The sequence below is a fragment of the Sinocyclocheilus anshuiensis genome, unplaced genomic scaffold (genome assembly GCF_001515605.1).
Source record: "Sinocyclocheilus anshuiensis isolate Anshui unplaced genomic scaffold, SAMN03320099.WGS_v1.1 scaffold850, whole genome shotgun sequence".
Taxonomy (NCBI): domain Eukaryota; kingdom Metazoa; phylum Chordata; class Actinopteri; order Cypriniformes; family Cyprinidae; genus Sinocyclocheilus; species Sinocyclocheilus anshuiensis.
Genome location: NW_015537937.1, coordinates 1,921,491 through 1,944,842, shown reverse-complemented (window position 1 = coordinate 1,944,842; position 23,352 = coordinate 1,921,491). Strand labels below are relative to the sequence as shown.

Sequence of the window (23,352 nt, the reverse complement as noted above, 5' to 3'; positions counted from 1 at the left end):
GATTAATGCAAGTCACCTTTATTTATATAGCGCTTTTAACAATACAGATTGTGTCAAAGCATCTTTACAGTATCAAATAGGAAAATAGTGTGTCGATCATGCAAAAGGACAATAGTAAACACTAATTTTTCAGTTAAAGGCAGTTCATCAGTGAATTCAGTGATGCCATCGTCCAGCTCAGTTCAGTATAAATAGTGTCTGTGCAATCAAGTCAACGATATCGCTGGAAATTAAATCAATTAAAATAATAAATACAGAAATAATTTTAACATTTTGAATTAATAATAATTGAATGTATGAATGAACAATGATATTTTGACTTAAAACTGCTTTAGTTCAACCAGCAGTTTATCCCATTTAATTCACCAATTTAGGCTAACAAGAATTTCATTGTCTTCAAAAGAAGCCTTTATATGTTATTTATTTATTTGTTTGTTTTGATTTTATTTTTGGTTGTCAGAGGCAAGTGGACATTCTCTATTTCTTTTTACATATTACATATGGCTTCTATATAGGAAAACTACTCAAATAAATGTATTATATATATATATATATATATATATATATATATATATTTGTGCTGTCAAACAATTAATCGCGATTAATCGCATACAAAATAAACGTTTTTGTTTGCAAAATATATGTGAGTGTTCTGTGTATAATATAAAGACACAAATACTGTATATATTTTGAAAATATTTACATGTCTATATTTATACAACAGTTTTGGTTCTCAAATCTGATTGGTTGAGAACCGTGAGATATTGTACTGGTATCGCTACAGGAACGCCCTTTCACAATTTTGTATCACTCCACTTCTACCGCTTAGCCGGGTCTATGTTTTTTTTTTTATTATTCACTGAGCTAACTTTTATTTTGGATGCGATTAATCGTTTGACAGCACTATTTTTCCCCCCCTTTAAGCCTTTGCACCAACTGAATGATGTCTAAAATAAATATGTATGTGTGTTGCAGAGGAGGGTCTGCGACTGTTTGTTGGGCCAGGAGGCAGCACTGCACTGGGCTCTCAGCACACCAGGTGAGATATATTATGTAACTTTCCCTGCCCCAAGGTCGCCACGGCAACTGGCATTATCCCTTATGCCGTCCTTGTGTGATACATGGTCATTGTGTTTTGCATTATAAGAAGCAGATTACAGAGAAATATAATGTTACATGAGCTCTGACAATATCATAAAATTGCAGACTGTGGTAATGTAATTCTGTAATGTAATATAATGCCTTGTCTCTCTCTTTCCATCATTCAGGGTTGGTGCAGGAGCTTTTGAACAGGTGGTTATAAAATGCTAGACTGAACGTCCGTGGGGGAAGGTGATGTAATATCCTGTGTCAAACGAGAGGACAGCAGTTGTCTTCAATCACAAGTAGCAGTTCTATTCTGGGCTCCTGACACATGGGCTCTAGGAATTTGTGGAATCACTGCTCCCCGCAAGGAACCAAAACTCCATCGGTGACAGAATGGAGAAAAAACGTTGGGAGAAACCAGTCTCAGTCGGGGGGCCAGTATTGTAAAATGGTACCGTTTGTTAACATTAAAAAGTAAATGCATTAGCTAACATGAACTAATAATCAGCCATATATTTTCTAAAGTATTTATTAAACTTTAGTTAGTAAAAATATAATTATAATAGAATTGTTCATTGTTTGTTAATGTTTGTTCACAATGCATTATTTTAATGTTAACAAATAAAACTTAATTGCAAAAAATTAGTAAGTGCTGAGATTGATATGACTAATCTTAAAATATTGTTACTATTCATTATTAGTTTAACTAATGTAATATACACTGCTGTTCAAAAGTTTGGGATCAGTAAGATTTTTCATGTTTTTAAATAAGTTTCTTATGTTCATAAAGGCTGCATTTATTTATTCAAAAATTCTATTTTTATTTCTGACGGATCATGTGACACTGAAGACTGGAGAAATGGCTGATGAAAATTCAGCTTTGTATCACAGAAATAAATAATATTTTAAAGTATATTAAAATAGAAAACAGTTGTTTTAAATTGTAATATTTCACAATATTGCTTGTATTTGATCAAATAAATGCAGTCTTGATAAGCATAAGGAACTTCTTATATATGTATATCATTATGGTATCATTAGGGATGTTTTTGGCCTTTTTATCATCCACCAGTTGACATGAGGGTTTATATTAGTGCTGTCAAACGATTAATCACGATTGATCACATTCAAAATACAAGTTTTTGTTTACGGAATATATGTGTATGTACTGTGTATATTTATTATGTATAGGGCTCCTGACACATGGGCTCTAGGAATTTGTGGAATCACTGCTCCCCCTAGTGGTAAAGCTCTGAAGACAGACAGAAGCTTTGCTTAAGCTCAAAGTAACAGGAAATACTTGGATTGGTATTCTTTTACCAAAAATAGATAGTTATAGTTCTCACAGACACTTTAAAAAACACTTGAAACACTGAAAAGACGTGTTACAGATTCAGGACTATTTTTAATGTAAAGATCAGCTTTTTTTTAATCCACTGACACAGACTGATGCACTTTGGATTGTCTGATATTTCCTTGGTTGGATGCTGCTAATTTAAAAAATAATAATAATACTCAAGTATACTAATTCACTCATGATTTCAAGTGGTCAACTTGAAATCATATTTCTGTCTTTTTATGAGACCATCCATAATGGTCAAATTAAAATGTTACAGATGTTTTGATTTAAAAGAAAACTGTATAAATATACAGTAAACAGATGACAGCTAAGATGGTCTGTACTGTAGGTGGCTGTTGGTTCAACACCCAGTCAAAGTGACCCACAAATGAGTCCGTTTCTAAGATCCCAGTTTAGTGCTGTCAGCATTTTGTCATCATAAACAAGACTCAACCACAAGTTGCACAGGGATGGACGCTGCAAATAGTGGACTGTTTGTTAAAATGGCATAATCCAAATTCATTTTACAGGCATTCCTTTTCAGCTAAGGAGAGACGTAGAAGACCTATTTAGGATCTATTTAATGTTGTTGTGTTTTTTGAAAGGGGTTTGTAAATGTGGGATATTTTATAGTTTATTACTGCAAAAATGTGTTTGAAAGAACATGCCAATTTTAAAGGCTAATAAAAAAGGGCTGTTTATCAAATTTCATATTGTAGATTACAAAACTGTCATATTTTTAAGAATGTATATAACGTGAATTTAATTTGTGTTCAGGCTTTCTGATAGCGACAACTGTCAAACTATAGAAAAACCTGAAGTCAAAGAAATAAAGATTTATGATATATCTGATGTTTCAAATCATAAAGGTCATGAAGTATATACATAAATACTTTGACAAAATTCAACATGCAATATATGTGCTTCACTCTAATATGTTGCATTTTAAGAATACATTTTGTTTTAAAAAAATAAAACTTATATAATTTAAGTATTTGATTCTGTATTTTTAATTTGTTGCTAAATTGCTATCGAGGGGTGAGAACCAGAAGGGCGTAAGTGACATTTCACCAACTTTACAGGAGGGCCAAAACAAAAACCAACAGGCTTAGTATGTTCAGAGTTAAGTCTTTTGGTTTCTAATGAATAACTCCAAAATTATTAAGAATTCACTTGTGTCCTTTTGGCAGTAGAAAGAGCTCATCAAGAGCTTTCATTTGATATACATGTGCAGCTCAATAAATTAGAATGTCATGGAAAAGTTCATTTATTATCAGTCAGGATTGTGTACTACATGCAGTGAAGCAGAGACTATTGAGCATGTACTTTTACATTGTGCAGCATATACCAAAGAAAGAGAGGAGTTATTTAAGAAACTGAGAAACATAGGAGTAATTAATTTCACGATATCAAATCTTTTAAGTTGTGCCTTGTGTTATCTGAAGATAACAGGATTAGAAAGTAGAATTTAAATGTCATAATAATACTACCGGTTGTTTTATTTATTTATGGAATTGGGGTTTTTTTTGGGGGGGGGGCGGTCCTTTTTCCCACTTTCCCGTTAATGCTTCACACTCCAGTCCAGTTGGTGGCGGTAATACACCATAAGTTGGCTTGTCAACCGCCATAAAATCGTACAAGAAGAAGAAACTTGACAACCCCCAGCCTTGCGTCCCTTTCCGCCGCCCCTCTTCCGTGCGCCATCTTGTCCCCACAACTCGGCGTAACGTCGTTAACTGAACGCTTCGCGTGCGTCTTCTAATCGCAGAGAATACGATCAAACGATCCAAAATCAAGTTCGAATGAATTAAGAGACGTCGGTCCGCCACTCGCGCACCTCGTTGAACGCGTTGCCGCCATATTCTTTAGGGACAACGGTCGTTTCCTTTCGTTTAGTAGTTTAATGGCGTTGTGAAGGAGCTGCCATGGCGGTTAGTCAGCAGCAGGCCGTGAGCAAACCGGCCGGCGGGAAACATGGTAACCTCTTGCCGTTATGGGGCAACGAGAAGACCATGAACCTCAACCCCATGATCCTGACAAACGTCCTGTCGTCGCCATACTTCAAGGTCCAGCTGTACGAGCTCAAGACGTACCACGAGGTGGTGGACGAGATATACTTCAAGGTGGCGAAATTAACCCGGCCGACGAGCGTGAAGCCCGCGGTTTTCTTATTTGTGTTACATTGTCGTTTCGTGTATTGCTCATTGGTTGTTATTTTTCCTGTTAGGTTTATATAGTTTTTAAATAATTGTCTATTGATTTAAATGTAGTATTACGTGAGCTGAACTAGGCCGTGTTAGTCCATGGAGGCTAATTGTGCTAACTAGCTTTAGTTCAAAATATGCCTAACGTTATATGAATAGTTAGTTACCTCAGAAATTAAATTTGTGTCATTATGAACTCACCCACTCGTTGGTCCAAACCAGTAAGATTAAGCTACTTATTAGAACACACAAAGTGTTTTGTATACTATAGACAGAATGACAGCTTTAGTCACCATTAGCTTTAATTGTATGGAACATTCAGTGTATTTTGTCGTTCAAAAGCTGGAGAAATGTGACCCTGGACCACAAAACCCGTCATAAGGGTCTCTCTTTTTTTTTTCTTTTTAACTGAGATTTATACATCATGTGAAAGCTGATAAATAAGCTCTCCGTTGATGTGTGGTTTGTTAGGTTAGGACAAAATTTGGGGAGATACAACTATTTAAAAATCTGGAATCTGAGCATGCAAAAAAAACAAAAATCAAAATATTGAGAAAATCACCTTTAAAGTTGTCCAAATGAAGTTCTTAGCTATGCATATTACTAATCAAAAATTAAGTTTTGATATATTTACGGTAAGAAAAAATATTTAAAAAAATCTTCATGGAACATGATCTTTACTTGATATCCTAATGATTTTTGGCATAAAATAAAAATCAATAGTTTTACCCATACAATGTATTGTTGGCTATTGCTACAAATATACCCATGCGACTTGCATTTACATTTAGACATTTAGCAGACGCTTTTATCCAAAGCGACTTACAAATGAGGACAATGGAAGCAATCAAAATCAACAAAAGAGCAATGATATACAAGTGCTATAACAAGTCTCAGTTAGCTTAACGCAGTACACGTAGCAAGGTTTTTTAAATTTTATTTTTATTTATGACTTATGACTGGTTTTGTGGTCCAGGGTCACAAATAATCATTTTGAGAGTGATTCCAACGATATCATTCCTCTTTGTCGTTATAGTTGTGGTGTGAACTTCCCTATTCTCATAGAATTACAACGACTAAATTAAAGTTATCGTCCTTTGTATGAACGACCGTTTATTGTTACTACGGAAAATATAGTATCTTTCTATTAGCCAGTACTGTTGCAAAATAAATAAACAAAATGCAAAAGATTGTGAACTCTTTTCCCACTATTTATGATTCTAAAGTATTAGCTTTAAGTAGCATATTAACAGTAAGTTGTAGAATCTAGGTTTGAAAGAAGGTTAGCTTGGGATTGAGTTGTATTTTTCCTCTAATCATCTGACTTACTTCTCAGGTCACCCATATGGAGCCATGGGAAAAAGGCAGCAGGAAGACCGCGGGGCAGACGGGAATGTGCGGAGGGGTAAGTAGAAGTACGTGCCTTGAGACCTCCTCGACTTAATCCTCCCATCCTCTGTCATTTTGATTAAATCAAGGGAGAGGTTCACTTAAGCAGGAAATAAGTCTAGCTGTAGGACTCCTGATGTTTGTCTTGCAGGTTCGAGGAGTCGGTACGGGTGGGATTGTGTCCACTTCATTTTGCTTGCTGTATAAGCTATTTACACTGAAACTGACCCGCAAACAAGTGATGGGTCTCATCACTCACACAGATTCGCCCTATATCAGGTCACTGGGCTTCATGTACATCAGGTATGACTCAGAACACATAACATTACCTAAATTGTTTGTTTTTTGGGGGTTTTTTAGTAACTGTTTCAGAAGTCACTTCATGTTTTGTTTTTTAACACTGCCATAGAGGTTCATGTGGGTGAACTACTTTGAATAATCAAATTCTAGCGTTGAATTTAGCAAAGGAATATGAATACGTTGAGCAGATGTACCCAAATTGCTGTATATGTGATTGTAATTTCATAAGTATTTAGGTCAAGCTACATTGTTTGGATGATGCATATTTTCTGGCTTCGATGAATACACATTTGTAATGTCAAATCTGTGTATTGTAGGTATACTCAACCTCCTTCTGACTTGGTTGACTGGTATGATGAGTTCCTTGACGACGAGGAGGTATGTCACCACGGGTAATGCCTTCATCTCTCTCTTATTTCTAATGTACCCAATTGTAACCAGTAAGCTTTAGGCCAAATGCTGATTGTGATGCACATTGCTGTCCTTCAACCTTTGACCTCATTTGGCTTAATGTTGCTCTTGAGATACACCGTTACAACTGTGTGTGTGGTGGCAAGTTTACCCAAGACTTTAGATGACTGGTTTCTTATCTCACTGGGTATGCCATGTCTGTTCTGAGATCAGCACAAACTCCTAGCAAATGGTCCTTTGAGCTAGATGTGAAGTTCTATAGTTATTCCTCTGTGGTTAAATGTGTTTAATTGCATGCAATATTCTCTTAGCCCAGATAAGTGTGTATATGGCAGCATGCCTCCGTGATTCATAAGAGACATTTATGTTTGACCGTAAATATCAGATATCCATTACTGGGTGCTGGCTCATCTCTTGTGCTCCTGCATGCCCACTCTCACCTGTAAACAAGTTGGTAATATATTATCCATTTTTTAAAAAGTCCAGAAAAGGAGATCTAATTTGCTTTGAGCAGAAATTGCTGCCAGGCATGGTGGTGGTTATGTGTGTCTCTGGCTGACTGCCCTGTTCTCTCTCCCAGATGGCCCTTGTGATGCGGGTGGATTGGATATAGGGTGTGCTCCACACTCTTGGCTGGCGTTCGTGAGTGCAGTTAGACAAGCTCACCCACCCACTCCACCCCTTCACACGCACCGGTACAGCATATATATGTCAGCTGACCTAAGACCTCCTCTGCATTGCACTTATTTTGAGTCATTGCATAGTAAGAGACATTGTGGAAGCTAATTATTTTGAAGCTCAGTCATGCAGTTTTGATCTATTGAAAATCAATATAATAAGCTATTTTCTATAAAAAGTCAAATAGAAAGACAGAAAATGTAAGTCTCTTAAGATTTCCACTTATGTTAAAGGTGCACTAAAGGTCCATTATGAAATAGCACCTTTTTAGCTAGTGATCAAGGTATTTAAATGATGGTATTCCTTTTGTATACATGCTGATTATTGTTACTATAAAGTCCAAGATGACGGTCAGTGGAACAAACAACAAAATTACTTTGTGCACCTGTAAATACTGAAAATTAAGTCAGGTGAGAGCAGAGGTGAAGACTCAGTATTTGGTCATCACAAATGAAGCATTTCATTCAGGACAGTGTAAAGTCTAATTATTAGCGTTAACCTGTATACCAGAGGTCGTGTGATAAGTGCATGTCTGAGTGTGTTCTTCGTGTTTGTGATTGTAGTTTTAATGGTTTTGCTCCTCTTTGTTTTTTGTGATCAGGAGTTGGACGTGAAGGCTGGAGGAGGGTGCGTAATGACGGTCGGAGAGATGCTCCGCTCCTTCCTGACCAAGCTGGAATGGTTCTCAACGTTGTTCCCGCGAATTCCTGTTCCTGTTCAGAAATCAATCGACCAGCACATGAAGAGCCGACCACGTAAACCCCCGCAAAAAGATGCGCAGGATGAAGAGGCGGCAGCCGATTCGGGAAGGCATGGAGATAGGCGCCATTCCAGGTACATTCGTTGTGTGTGGGCGGGATGAGATTATTTGGCTAACCAGATCAGCAGTGATCAGTGTTTGTGGTGTTGTGTTTGAACTGTAGTGGCAATGTAAGAAGGCAACTTCAGCTTTTTTAACTTCAGCTTATTTAAATGATCACCAACCATTTTGAATGAACTATTTAAGACCAGCCATAATTACTCCGTAATTAAAACCGATTACTGGAGTACGTTTTACAAGAAAATAACATTTCAGTTTTTCTACTTCAATGTTTAATTCATTGTGGCACTTGCCATTTCTTTGGAATTGTTTGTATATAATGGACACTGTTGGATTTAAGCCCAACTCATTTTTTGTGTTGTTGGTTATTGAAGGGGTCATGAATTGCCTTTTTTGTTAATTTTGTATTGTGCTCTGAGGTCCACATATGTTATAAAGATTTTTACGTAAGCATTATAATTTAGAAGTAATAGGCTATTTTCTGTCCTGTTTTGACGTCCCTCATCGGGCATGGAAGATTATATACTTGGAAGTAAATGCCCACTGGTATGATTGGCAGTTCAGTTTTGCAGTTTTTCATAGATAGACCCTGCTATGATTTAAGTAAAAAAACATAAATACTACATATCAAACAATCTGTAACAACAGACAAAGCGGGAGTGACCACGTAATAAAACAGTTACTCACACTTGTGTGTTGCGACATTACTGTCGTATCGTATTTTAGTTTCAATCTTTCTGAAAATCCTGTGTTGAATTGTGCCTTGTTTGTAAGTGTATCCTGGGTAAAATTTATTGAAATGCTCTTATTTCTGCTCTGAGTTATGCTTGTCTATATCAGATTCTGTCTTTCATTAAATCTGAATGCTACGGGTTTGAAACGACATGAGGGTGAGTAATTAATGACAGAATTTTCATTTTTGGGTGAACTAACCCTTTAATAGTATTGCTGTTTCAGAATTACCCTCACTCTCTCCTATTTGACAAAGTGTCCTATGGGTTCTAGTGTATTTGTATATGCTGTTTAATATTTTTATTTGTGTATGTTCAGGACACCTAGGAAAAGTCCCAGTCCCAGGAGATCCCTAAATCGTTCACGGAGTCGCAGCCATCACAGAGAAAAACAAGGCGCCAACTTCGACCGTGAACTGGAGAGAGAACGAGATCGGCAGCGCAAAGAACGGGAGGGAAAGGACCGGGATAGAGATAGAGAGAGGGAGAAGGACAGGGAGAGAGACCGAGATAGACGACGCTCCAGAACACCAGACCGAACCAGGGAACGACGCCGGAGTCGCAGCGCCAGTCGAGAGAAGCGGAACGAGAGGAAAGACAGAGAGAAAGAGAAGGAGGCAGAGAGTGAGAGAGAGCATAGTCGCAGGAAGGACAGAGAGCACCATAAAGATCGGGAGAGGTCCAAAGACAAGAGGAGTAAAGGAGAGGGGGAAGAGAGGAGGCACAAGGAAGATAAGGAGGAACGAAAGCACAGGGAAGAAAAGAGGAGTAAACGGTCAAGGAGCAGAAGCAGAGACCGGAAACACAAAACCGAACGATCTAGCAAGAAGCGCTCCTGCTCGGGCAGCAGGAGCAGGCAGGAAGCAGGGGAGGAGAGGAACAGGAAAAGGGAACGCAGCCATAGTAAGGAACGCTCACACAAACGCAGTCGGAGCAAAGAGCGCTCGCACCGGCAAGAATCCAGCAATGGACGAGAACATGTAAAACAAGAGCGTCCCAGTCCTGAAAAAGGAGAAAGAACAAACAGTTTTCGAGCAGAGTCTCCCTGATCCAAGTCTGTCTCTATCTCCCCCTCCTCCTCTCTCTCAAATTCCCTCTGTACCTTTATTCCAGTCCCTCTCTTATTACTTCACATCTTTATCTTTAAACCTCTTGTGCACCACTTGTGTTGAAGAAAGCATATGGAAAAGCCTGGATTTTTTTTTTCTGCACTGTTAATTGTGTAGATACCAAAAAATGTCATTTTCTCTCAGTTGCCCATTACAGATGTCCAGACTGAAAATGGCATTTTAAAACTTTTTTTAATCCTCTTTCTCTCCCAATTTGTTTTCTGGATTTTCACAAATGGCTTTGTACATAGAGCTCAGAGAATGTTTTAAATTTCTCCTGAAAGCTTTGCTGACATTTTGCTGTTTCATTGCTCTGTTGCATCTCGTTTTCTAATAAAATTCTTGTATGGAACACATTTGCTCAGTTTTATATTTTTGATGTCATTAAGCAAAACTGTTGGGTTCTGTAAGTAAAAGTGTCACAATTTCTTCATAGAGGTTGATAGTTTGCGCTGGCAAACCTTTCAAGGCAAACCTGCCATGAGATTTGAGGTTATTAACTTAAGACGTGCTTCTGCTGTATGATTTCAACTTTATTTTTGGAGTACAGTACTATCCATAATTTTAAAAAGATCTGAGAAGTTGCTATTACTGTGTAGGTGAGAAAAGAAGAGGCTACCCATTCCCATGAAGCATTGTGATGTAATTTAGTCAGTCCTACTCTCAACTTGTACAAGTATTAATATTTTAGAATACATTTTTTAGAATAAAGTTTTATATTTAAAATTATTTGTAGGGGATATTGTCCATAGTTGGTTCATGGGATGAGTATTTAATTTACTCAAAGATGTTAAATACAGTCTTTTAAAGTGATGTTTTGCTTTGAATAGGTCACTGTTGTGCCCTTGTCAGTTCCTTGTAAGAACATTAATTTTATAAGAACAGGTGTTTTGTGTATGGTTCATTTATTTTACATGTGCTTTACAGGTTATTTATAAGACTGATCACATGGAGAAATGCTCTTTGTATTTAATATAACTACTCGTATACAAAAACAGGAATACATATTTATATAAGACCTTTTTTTAAAATATTTGGCATTGCATGAAAGTAAATCCCACAGCCAGAAAACAGATTTTGGAAAACATTTTAAAAGAAATAATGTTAATCTTTTACCCAGTCAATCTATCCCACCCTTAAATGTTGTTTTAAAAAAAAAGTGAACCTTGAACCAGAATATATGTAACATGCAAAAGTTAAATATCACAGAGTTTCAAGAATTCTTAGATAAGTGCAGGAGTTCTCAGAGGCAAGAGTTTGAGTGCGATGAGATGCAAGCATTTACTCAGGGTTGGTCAGGCCTGGTGTAGAGAGAGTCAAGGGTTAATACTGGAAACCATTTCAAGACTTAAAATATTTCTGTGGCTTGTAAATATGTTTTTAAGATGTTAAGGAAAGGAGCTGTTGTGGATGAATCTTTAAAAGCAAACATTAGGTGGCATCATTTAATTGCATGTGGAATGAGGCTGAAGGAGACGGAAGATAGAAGATATTTTGTATGTTTCATCAACACCAATGTTGGTCTAGGCTTTTTTTGTGTTAAGTTCAATAAACCATTTACCCTAACTAAAGTATATTTCTCCATTTTGAGAATTCATCTGAAAAAATAAATCTCATGAATTTTCATAACTTGTTCTTTATTTTCTGCTGTTGAGCATCAACTCACCTTTCTCACTTTGTGCCAGGTCTCACCTCCTCCTGCGACCTGCTGTCACTGCCAAAGGATGGACAAGATCAAAGGTTACAGGACTTTCACCAAAGCAAGATACATATTGACAAACCTGTTTTCATGGAAATTACCACTGATCTGAGCCTTCTTACCTACAACAGGCACCGAGTCTTCACTCTCGCCGGCAGTGTTTTGGGCAGTTACGACAATGTGACCACTGCTGAAATTGGTGACAGAGCAGAGGAGCTGTGAGCTCATGCAGAGTTTCGTCCTTCCAGAGGAAGTAACCCCATACACAGTGTAGTTTGTAGCAAATAGTGACTCGTTCCATGCCACTACCGCCGATGATGCAGAGAACATCACATTTAGAGGGGCACAAGGCACTGGGGGAAGGAAACAAATGAACAGATGATTATGGATGTTTTTGCATTTTAAGCATCTTCATTTCCCATTTAAGTATGGTAAGAAGATAGTCCTGTGGTGACTGAATATTGTGCACCTGTGCTTCCAGTGACAGCAGCAGACTTGTCACTTGTGGCGGCAGAGTTCCTCGCACTGATGGTTGCACTGTAGGTGGAGCCACAAGGGAGAGGCACTTCGAAGAATGTGCGTCTTGTCCAATAGGAGGTGAGGTCAAAGAGTGCTTGGTTGTTGCCCTGAATGCTGCCCGTGAGTGCCAGGAGGTATTCAGAATTAGGACAATTCACAGTAGACCAAGACGCCCTCAAGATCTGAGTATCATTTACTACTGTACGAGGGACAACCCTCAATCCAGCTGGAGGACATGGAGCTAAGGGAAAGAGGTGAACAAGACTTAAAACCTGTTTTCCCAGTTGGTATCCCAAAGCAGCAGAACCAAAATGTCACTTATATCGGTCTTCACAATGGATTTGCCAACACTAAATAAATACCAGGGATGGACAAAAAAGTCGGACACAGGTCGCGGGTTCGAGTCTCAGGTCCGGCCGGGATTAGAGGTGGGGAGAGTGAATAACCAGCACTCTCTCCACCTTCAATACCACGACTGAGGTGAGACCCTTGAGCAAGGCACCGAACCCCCAACTGCTCCCCAGGCTGCCCACTGCTCTGGGTGTGTGTTCACGGTGTGTGTGTGTGTTCACTACTCACTGCTGTGTGTGTGCAATTGGATGGGTTAAATGCAGAGCACAAATTCCGAGAATGGGACACCATACTTGGCCACACGTCACTTCACTTTCAGGATTACTAGAAAGCTACAGGCACTTGTTAGGCTTTCATGGCTGATCTGAACCCAAGTTTGATACTCTTCTTCTAGAGGTCCTTTTTCATGTTATATCCGATTTGTAGACACATTCTTAATGCAAGTAACTGCTAACCAGATTGCTCCTTGAAGAACTTTATAAGTAGTGATTCGGATCTGCAAATTAGGTCAAATTTCTTACATACCAACTGACAACCATACAAGAGTGGACTTGAACTGTTCTCTAGGCCTTCATTTTCAAGCAAATTGGGGTGTGGTTCTTTTGGTAGACAAACGAGTACAGAAAACGTGCCAATAAATTGAACCGAATGTTGCTCTCCAAAAATTTTAAGTCCACTCCAAAAGCAGTAGTTTGAAACGCCCTTGGTTGGCATGTGAAATACTAGCAGATCAGTTCAAAGAAAGCAGATTATTGTGACGCGAGGATGACCGTACCTGCTCCCTTAGTTTGAGGTTCACTCAAGGAACTGTTGCAGAAGCCATCCGTTGCCTGCACTGTAAAGTTGTACACAGTGCCGCACACTAAGCCCTCCAGAGTACAAGACGTGTGTGTGGTTTCACAGTAGGCTGTTGTGCCGGTTTCTGACTGAGCAAGTCCCATGTAGGCCACCGTCCCTGTACTCCCCACCCATGACAAGGAGGCACTACTACTGTTCCCGCACTGTACGGTTGCAGTTAAGTTGGCTGGCTCACATGGCACTGCAGAATAAACACATGGCAAAAATTATTTACACAATGTATAAACTTTGCTCACTGAATTTAAAGGAAGAGAATTTGTGTCCTCTTACCCGTTTTGATGGTGATGTTAGCACTGGGCAGGCTGGTGCAGTTCTCATTACTGGCTAAAACGGACACATGATAGATGTTGCTGCAATGCAGATCAGTTAGCGTGCAGTTATTGTTTGAGGTATTGCACGTCTTCAAGTCTCCATTTCTGCCAACTGCAGTAAGTAGGTACGACTGTGCCACGTATGATGGGTTCCATGACACAAACACATCCTTTGACTGACAGTCTGTATTGGCCTGTACTGATGAGGGCTGACAGGGTGCTGCAGATGATGAAAGGAAGAAATTAGCACAACCTGAATATTAATGTAATGAAAGCAAATCTAACATGGATAGATCTGTAGATCAAGGGTATCCAATCCTGCTCCTGGAGGTCTACCTTCCTTTTGAGTTTAGCTCCAGCCTTATCTCATCAAGGTCTTTGTGATTACTAGGAACTTCCGGGCAGAAACTAAACTCCACAGGAAGGTTGCTCTCCATGAGCGGGATTGTACAACCCAGGGGCCTCATGTATACACGTTGTGTACACACAAATTGGGCATAGAAATGTGCGTACGCTGTTTTCCACACACGTATCTGGATTTATAAAAAATAAACTTGGCGTAAATATGTACGCACATTACGGATGCTCTTGACTGTGCGTACACTCTTTCCTGGTGTGAGAAAAGTAATGAAGGATTTTTAAACTGTTTTCCTGTCGATATACACATTTACATTAAACATTCCACTCTCATCAATGGATATAAGCACTGAAATGACAAAGTCATTACGCAGAAGTTAAACCAAAATTATATGAATTTAGACATATTTGTAGTTGATGCGCTTAATCACTTTTCCTGTGGCATGCAATGTTTTAATGACAGCGAGCAGTGCTATAATAATTCATATTTAAACTAAACTGCATAAGCTAAACTAATTTTTTTTTAGCGAGAACAATGATCAATGATGCACACTTCGATATTATGGCAGACACTGCTGGATTCGGTGGGCGAACGGTCCATTGTCCGGTTTGAATAATAGCTACTGTACAATTTACACAATGTATAAACTTTGCTCACTGAATTTAAAGGAAGAGAATTTGTGTCCTCTTACCCGTTTTGATGGTGATGTTAGCACTGGGCAGGCTGGTGCAGTTCTCATTACTGGCTAAAACGGACACATGATAGATGTTGCTGCAATGCAGATCAGTTAGCGTGCAGTTATTGTTTGAGGTATTGCACGTCTTCAAGTCTCCATTTCTGCCAACTGCAGTAAGTAGGTACGACTGTGCCACGTATGATGGGTTCCATGACACAAACACATCCTTTGACTGACAGTCTGTATTGGCCTGTACTGATGAGGGCTGACAGGGTGCTGCAGATGATGAAAGGAAGAAATTAGCACAACCTGAATATTAATGTAATGAAAGCAAATCTAACATGGATAGATCTGTAGATCAAGGGTATCCAATCCTGCTCCTGGAGGTCTACCTTCCTTTTGAGTTTAGCTCCAGCCTTATCTCATCAAGGTCTTTGTGATTACTAGGAACTTCCGGGCAGAAACTAAACTCCACAGGAAGGTTGCTCTCCATGAGCGGGATTGTACAACCCAGGGGCCTCATGTATACACGTTGTGTACACACAAATTGGGCATAGAAATGTGCGTACGCTGTTTTCCACACACGTATCTGGATTTATAAAAAATAAACTTGGCGTAAATATGTACGCACATTACGGATGCTCTTGACTGTGCGTAAACTCTTTCCTGGTGTGAGAAAAGTAATGAAGGATTTTTAAACTGTTTTCCTGTCGATATACACATTTACATTAAACATTCCACTCTCATCAATGGATATAAGCACTGAAATGACAAAGTCATTACGCAGAAGTTAAACCAAAATTATATGAATTTAGACATATTTGTAGTTGATGCGCTTAATCACTTTTCCTGTGGCATGCAATGTTTTAATGACAGCGAGCAGTGCTATAATAATTCATATTTAAACTAAACTGCATAAGCTAAACTAATTTTTTTTTAGCGAGAACAATGATCAATGATGCACACTTCGATATTATGGCAGACACTGCTGGATTCGGTGGGCGAACGGTCCATTGTCCGGTTTGAATAATAGCTACTGTACAACCACAGCTGCACGGAGGTGTTGATGTCGTGTGAAGGCATCTCCACAACATTATGAAATACAGTAGTCAACATCTGAAGTGGATCAAAAAAGTTCCAAGTCTTGTCCTAAGACAAGAACACATTTTGTTTTAGGTTTTAGGACAACTTTGATGAAAGGTTTTGATCCACTTCAAATGTTGACTAGTATATACCACTGTATTTGAAGGATACAACTTGGGGAAAAAAAGGGTAAGATTTGCGTGTTTCCTTTTTAAAATACTTAGTCAGTGACGCGCCGAATCAGACAAATGTATTTACTCTGCGATAAATATAGGCTTAAATAACAAAAATCCTTATCATACATACCTTATCAGCAAAACTGCATTAATTTAATTTGATTTGAATTGTTTAAAACAATGTAAATACTATTTGGCCAGTGGAAAAGAATGAGGTCAAGTATATTCTATAATAGGCTATTTATCTGAGAACAAAACAGTTTTGTTTTTATGGATATTTTGATATATTCTAAAACATTCTGGATGATTTTGGCAATAAAAATTTATGTGGCACAAATGGCATTTATTCTGTATCTCATATGTGTGTCACGTGGATGGGAATATGCATAGTAAAGCTAGAAGTATATAGTTATTTCGGGGAGGAGACAGGGTGGAGATGCACGTACGCACAATCTTCCCCCGACGGATTTATAAAGGGATTTTTGCGCAGGTTCTGGCGTACGTATGGTTTTATACATCTGAAAACTTTTGTGCGTACGCAAAATCTAGCTTTTGTGCATACGTACAATTTTAGGATGAAATCTACGGTGAGTTTTATAAATGAGGCCCCAGGTCTATAGAGTGCAGTTGCAATTAAAGGGATAGTTCACCCACAAGTGAAAATTCTGTCATTAATTACTCACCCTCATGTCATTCCAAACCCCTAAGACTTTCGTTCATCTTCGGAACACAAGTTTAGATATTTTTTATGAAATCGGAGAGCTTTCTGACCCTCCATAAACAGCAGTGCAACTACCACGTTCAAGGGCCAGAAAGGTAGTAAGGACATCATTAAAATAGTCCATGTGACATCAGTGGTTCAACTGTAATTTTATGAAGTTGTGAGAATACTTTTTGTGTGCAAAGAAAACAAAAATAATGACTTTATTAAACAAGTTCTTCTCTTCTGTTGCAGTCTTAGACAAACGTTCAAACACACGTCAAAGACTGACACAGAGTTGAGTCGCTGTCTATGGAGGGTCAGAAAGCTCTCGGATTTCATCAAAAATATCTTGTGTTCCGAAAATGAATGAAGGTCTTACCGGTTTGGAACGACATGAGGGTGCGTAATTAATGACAGAATTTTCATTTTTGGGTGAATTAACCCTTTAACTAGAAAAGTCCCACAATGCAGATGTTATAGTGTATAGCACGGTTGTTAGCATTAGTGTTTCTGGGCGGTTGCTCAGTGACTAGAAAATAAGTCAAAAAGCCCATCCCCAGGTGTCCATGATATCGTGGTCCCTAGGTTTGACCCAAGTCCCTTCTTAAATGCAAGTCTAAGAGTTTTTTCTTCATCTATTGGGTAAAAATTTAAAGTCCGATCACCTATTCCCCCCCCTAAGTTGGAGCAATAATAATAGTAATGGTTGCTTATGAGTAGTTATTGATTTCTAATGGATTGCTTTCTAAAATAAACATCTATTCTAGATGGGAATGGCATAATATTAATGATTGTACCAGTTCTGATCTTGTAGGGTGGGCTGCGGAGGCTGCTGCATTTGTTGGCCGAAGCAGCCACAATGATAGTGTACTCCTTGTCGCAATGCACATTGGTTAGGTTGCAGGAAGAAGCGGAGCTATTGCAGGAAAGGATGGAAAGGTCTTGATCCTCTGCTGTGGCAAAGTAGAGAGAATTTCCGCTCCGAGCTTTCTGCCATTGTACCATGATAACAGAACTGTGGCATTCAGCCACCACCACGATGGATGACAAGGCACAAGGTGCTGGAGAGAGATATTATACATACTTTAAGGCTGAGATACACTTAGTTTCAAATAAAAGGGCTAAACCTGTCTTCCGCAGGTGTACTTACCTGTCTCCAGCTGAAAGCTGCTGCTGGGTGGGCTCACGCAAGCAGCATTTGAGGCAGTGACGTGAAAGGTGTAGCTCCTTCCACAGCCTAGGTCAGGTACATTACAGGTGGAGTTTGAGCTGCTACAGGTGGAATTTTGACCGTCCTCCCCTACAGCCAGCACTGTGTAAGACTCTGCAGCATTAACTACATCCCATGATACCCATGCAGAGTTAGTGACACAGTCCACGGTACCGTTGACCCCCTGTGGAATACATGGAGCTGTAAAGAGAAGAGGTCAGACATGAAGTGCGTTAGGTAAATATAGCTATTGAAATCTGTTTGAGAATGTATTCTTGTGTTAGTGTCCAACCTGAGGCGATGGAAAGGTCACTGCTTGGTTGACTCTGACAGCCGCCTCTCAGTGCCACCACACTGAGGTTGAATCTCTCTCCACAGGGCAGATGGGTGATGGAGCACTGCGTGTTTGTGCTGTTACATGAGAAGATCGCACCAGTGCTTTCAGACTCAAGTTCAACTATGAACAGGCTGGCGTCCACTGCTGGGTTCCAACTCACCAGCACAGACCCTGAATCACACTGCACAATGGCAGATACGTTCTGGGGGGGACATGGAGCTGAGAAAAGAGAAAGAAGGAACCAAGATGTTATTGAAGGGTGGGGCTGTAACTACATCAGCAGGAAACTATATAAGGTAAGCCAATATAGCAACGATGGTGTGCTTCTTGCCGCAATGCTACATCAAGATAGCATGCCGCTCATGTCACATGCAAAAAGTTAGTCATAGCCCCATGTAGAAGTCTTAAACATATAGTAGCTTGTTTATTTCTAAAGAAGGTTCAATCTTACAAAACATTTCCTTGTCGTATTTTGTCTCAGAAATAAGGCTATTTTATGAAATGACATTAAATTCCATTTTCAAGACTTTAGCATGGTGGCATTTTAACTAAGTAGAATTTCTATTAAAATTAATGTACAAAACATTCTTGTTCGCATAATGAGGTTTTACTTTCAACAGATTCTTTTGTTGTTCCCCTTACTATATTATTAAACTTTTTTAATCATATAAAATATTTAACAATAAAATATAAATACTTAACCATTATTGTTTTTTGGAGTGAATGATAATTTGGAGATAACATTTTCTTAATTGTTCTGAAAATAACTGTAAAAATGCCAATATCATATTAATGCCAAAAGTAGACTTCACTTAAGCAAAATATATTTTCGTATTTTCTTCTTTGATTTTGGTGTGAGAAGTGTTTTGGATATGGTCTTTAAATATTTAATTTGATTTACCTTTATGTGAGAGGGTGGATGGAAAATGATCAAATTAAATTACAACTGCTGTTGGTGACAGAAACCTTCAGTGAAATATATATGCAACAAAAAAATGCAATATGGTCCTTTTATATATTTGATGGGTAATTAAGTTGAACTGAAGTGTTCAGATCTCTTATTATGTAATTATCAGCTTCAAGATGAGACTACTGGTTTTGAATAGGACTAAAACATTAAATACCAAGACATACAGTTGTCTTTACTTGATAAAGTAAGTAAAATCTTCACACACATACCTGTCTGCACCTGAGACATAGTGCTCTTCACGCCTCCACAGCCATGGGCCAGTGAGTAGACAGAGACATTATAAATCTGGCCACACTGCAGTTCCTGCAGATCACAGGAGGCAGTGGTGGTGTTACAAGAGTAGGAATGACCATCATTAGACACGGCCACGGCCATGTAAAACTCCGCCCCGTTTGCTTGCACCCATGACACGGACACAACACCACCACTGATGTCGCAATGCAAAGACGTCTGAACATTGCTAGGTGCACATGGAGCTGAAAGAGAGCAAGAACAGCAACCATTTTTAAAAGGACATTTGTTATTAGTGTTCATAGTCATACACCTGCATGGTCGTTGGAATATCCCAAATTCGACTTCAAATCAGATACAGGATTAAATCTTGGCTTCTCTGATCAGATGCACAAAAGAATCAGCAGACTCACCTGACGTCAGCATAAGGTGTGTGTTGCTATTGTCACATGCTCCATCCAAGGCAGTGACGGTGATGTTATAGCTCTGGCCGCAGCGCATGCCAGCTAATGTACAACTGTGGTCGGAGCTGGTGCAGTCGATGCGATGTCCATCAGAACCAATAGCCTGGACTGTGTGACGTGTGATGTTATCACTGAGCTCCCAACTTACAACAGCAGAGTTGGTGTCACAGTTGAGCTGGGCGCTAGCATTCTGTAGCTTACAGGGCACTGAAGTGAAATTAAATATTAACAGTCATCATAATTAACAAGATAATAAATGTAGTACTTGAAACTTAAAAAGTAGTACAAACGCCAGTAGAAGTGATAATTTTTCTGTTATTTTGGGAACCACATTTCTAAATAATGAACAGTAAAACATCCTTGTGTCTTTCAAATAAAAAATTAGAGGGCTGTAATTTTATTGCTATGAATTTAATTAAATATTAATATATGCATTTTGTTTTATTTTATTACACACTGTCTAGATGTGTTTTTTACCCTTAAGAACAAAAAAATTCAACAAAGTCATATATGTATCATTGCACTAAAATACACTGTTCAAAGGTTTGGGGTCAGATCTTTTTGGGCAAAATTGTATTCAGCAAGGATTCATTAATTTGATCAAAAGTGACAAAAAGTTATATAATGTTCCAAAAGAAATTATATTCCACATGAATACAGTTCTTTTGATCTTTCTGTTTGTCAAATAATTACACAAAAATATTTGCTAATCAGCATATTAGAATGATTTCTGACGGTTCATGTAGCCCTGAAGGCTGGAGTAATGGCAGCTTTGCTATCACAGGATTAAATTACATTTTAAAATATATTAAAATAGAAAATTTTAAGTTCTTTTAAATTGTAATAATATTTCACAATGTTATGATTTTTACTGTATTTTTGATCAAATAAATGCAGCCTTAGTGAGCATAAGAGACTTCTTTCAAAAGCATGAAATACTACTGACCCCAAACTGTTGAACTGCATTTATGGTGGATGCTATTTTTTTGTTTTTCAGGTACCTGTACTCAGCACAACTGGTTGACTCGGTGCAGTGTTGCAGGTCCCGTCAGTGGCGCTGACAGCTAGACTATAGTTCATCCCACAGAGCAGATCCGAGAAGACACATGCTGTTCCAGTGCTGTTACACACTGAGGCGTAGCCACCACTAGTCTGAGCAACCGCAGCATAGGAAATAGCCCCTACGCTTGGGCCCCAGGACACGGATACAGCTCCAGTCGTACAGTTTACACTGCCCTGCACATGAGTAGGTACACATGGCACTGCAAAGAAACAAGGTTGGAGAAAGACTAAATTAAATTGCTTAAACCTTAACACTAGGTATTCAACTTCTGCATACAATTCAGAATTATATATAAAATGTATAATTAATTATATATAAAATCTATTTGAAGGAAATTTAAGATTAAAGTTTGAAAATCCCCAATTTAAAAAAAAAATCTCACTGAATTTCTGACTTAATAATATTTGCATAATGAATTGTAATTTGTTTTCTATCGTACATCTATATGCATGCTCAGTTGTAATTAATCTTTTTTTCAAACAGAGATAAAGGCAAAGAGCAGAGGATATGAAACTGGAGACTATACCGGTGTTTATTCGTAAGATGGAGCTTCCTGATGTGTTGCATTGTTGGTTTACTGCAATAACGCTGACATCGTACGAGGAGCTGCAGTGCAGTGTTTGCAGTCTGCACTCCTGCGCAGTTGTGTTACAGGCAGTCACTGGACCCTCAGGTCCCTTGGCAACCACCAGGTAAGACGCCGCCCCGCGGCTGATGTTCCACCTTATATTTATAAAGTTAAACATACAGTCCAGCTCAGATACGACGTTCTGAGGAACACATGGAACTAGAGGAGAACAGAACAGGAAAAGCATTTGAGATCTGCGATATGGGTCATTCTCAACAGACTGTAGTCAAGCCATCAGTGTTTCTGTATTACCTGAAGACAGGTAAGCAGGTGAACTCGGTACACTTCTGCATTGCCTGTTGATTGCTCTGACTTTGACCTGGTACTGTTGACCGCAGAGCAGCTCTGATAAGAAGCCACTGGTGATGTTGGTACTGAATGGCAGCGTGTTCCCATCTTCACTCACTGCTACCACCTCATATGTCTCAGCTCCAGCACTGGAAGCCCAGCTCAGAGAGCCCACCCCTGTGCCACAGTCCAGGATCGGCGTCAAAGCTTGAGGAACACATGGGGCTAAAGAGGCAGAAAACATAGCACAGATTTAAAAACTCCCCTGAGGTTTGTTTGCACACACAATAATGGAATATGTCAGGGTATTGTGAAAGATCTTAAAGTGCTTTTTATTTCAAATAATATTTAGTTTGTATTGAAATTGAGAAAATGTGTTTAATACAAATTTTCTAATTTATAATCATTAGAAGTTGCATATTTTTCTCATTATGATAAATATATACATTGAAAAAATATATTAATTGAAAATGCGTAGTTTGTGTGATTTAAATTAGCTGATTGATCACACTTTTTATCTATCTATATTTATCTATTATAAATTTAGATAGATAGATAATACTGACTTTTCTTAGTCATTTTTACAATTATTTTTAACCAGCTGATCCCCCTCAAGTTCACAGTGTTCAAATACTTTTTATCTTAATTTTAAACAGTACAAATATAAATGCAAGTGTCAAGTGAAAGCCACTTGGTTTGATCTTTTCTTATTTTGTTATCTAATGCAATCTTCTAGCTAATACATAGTCATACATTTGTTTTAGTTTTTTTAATTTAACTATCATGTAAATGATTAGTATGTAATGTTAGTTTTAAACTACTTAAATTCATCCTACAGAATAGATGCAGACTGCTGGTACATTTATCATTAGTGTCTGGTCTTACCCATGTGTATGGTGGTGTTGTTGCTGCGTGCGCTCGTGCAGCGGCTGTCACTGGCAGTGACTGTAATGTTATAGATTTCACCGCAGTGCAGGTCCTCCCAGGTGCAGCTGGTCCCATTAGTAACACACAGGTGTGTGTGTCCATCCTCACCTACTGCTGTGGCAGTGTACATGTTCGCCCCCTCGCTTGGGCCCCAGCTGACAGAACCCAACTGATTGTCACACTCGAAATATGTCACGAGATTAAGGGGCGTGCAGGGCGCTGGATCACAACACACATTACAAAGGTAAGTTAACTCATTTCCTACCATTCTCACTCAAATAACAGAGAATTATTTGCAATTAATTCTCTTTTTTTATAACAACAGTAAATTGCATACTGCCTTTGAGTGTTTAAGGATGTGGATTTTTGTTTAGTGCACAGCAGGTTTATGTCTAATTTCAGGGACATACCGAGTCTGAAAACCGCAGGAATG

General features: G+C 38.6%; 3 protein-coding genes across 3 annotated transcripts in view; 2 read left to right on the top strand and 1 right to left on the bottom strand.

Annotated features, from left to right (window-relative positions):
* Positions 1 to 1,443, top strand: part of LOC107660080 (protein FAM102B-like) — a 13,594-nt gene extending 12,151 nt beyond the window's left edge. The window contains exons 10-11 of the mRNA XM_016449298.1: positions 976 to 1,039; positions 1,269 to 1,443. Of these exons, the coding sequence (XP_016304784.1) occupies positions 976 to 1,039; positions 1,269 to 1,311 (107 nt within the window). The 3' untranslated portion in view covers positions 1,312 to 1,443. The remainder of the gene's footprint in view (positions 1 to 975; positions 1,040 to 1,268) is intronic.
* A 2,652-nt stretch (positions 1,444 to 4,095) lies between these two features.
* Positions 4,096 to 10,415, top strand: prpf38b (pre-mRNA processing factor 38B). The gene is made up of 6 exons (XM_016449286.1): positions 4,096 to 4,548; positions 5,966 to 6,034; positions 6,170 to 6,321; positions 6,636 to 6,696; positions 8,009 to 8,241; positions 9,278 to 10,415. Exons 1-6 carry the CDS (start codon positions 4,351 to 4,353, stop codon positions 10,005 to 10,007), a joined length of 1,443 nt encoding a protein of 480 aa, XP_016304772.1. The 5' UTR covers positions 4,096 to 4,350; the 3' UTR covers positions 10,008 to 10,415.
* Positions 10,416 to 11,021: 606 nt separating this feature from the next.
* Positions 11,022 to 23,352, bottom strand: part of LOC107660349 (uncharacterized) — a 19,167-nt gene continuing 6,836 nt past the window's right edge. Inside the window, exons 7-19 of the mRNA XM_016449629.1 lie at positions 21,603 to 21,863; positions 21,015 to 21,275; positions 19,963 to 20,220; positions 19,528 to 19,794; positions 18,304 to 18,567; positions 17,952 to 18,212; positions 17,599 to 17,862; positions 14,855 to 15,115; positions 13,412 to 13,675; positions 12,236 to 12,526; positions 11,889 to 12,119; positions 11,734 to 11,781; positions 11,022 to 11,368 (exon numbers count right to left, since the gene is read on the bottom strand). Of these exons, the coding sequence (XP_016305115.1) occupies positions 11,756 to 11,781; positions 11,889 to 12,119; positions 12,236 to 12,526; positions 13,412 to 13,675; positions 14,855 to 15,115; positions 17,599 to 17,862; positions 17,952 to 18,212; positions 18,304 to 18,567; positions 19,528 to 19,794; positions 19,963 to 20,220; positions 21,015 to 21,275; positions 21,603 to 21,863 (2,909 nt within the window). The 3' untranslated portion in view covers positions 11,022 to 11,368; positions 11,734 to 11,755. The remainder of the gene's footprint in view (positions 11,369 to 11,733; positions 11,782 to 11,888; positions 12,120 to 12,235; positions 12,527 to 13,411; positions 13,676 to 14,854; positions 15,116 to 17,598; positions 17,863 to 17,951; positions 18,213 to 18,303; positions 18,568 to 19,527; positions 19,795 to 19,962; positions 20,221 to 21,014; positions 21,276 to 21,602; positions 21,864 to 23,352) is intronic.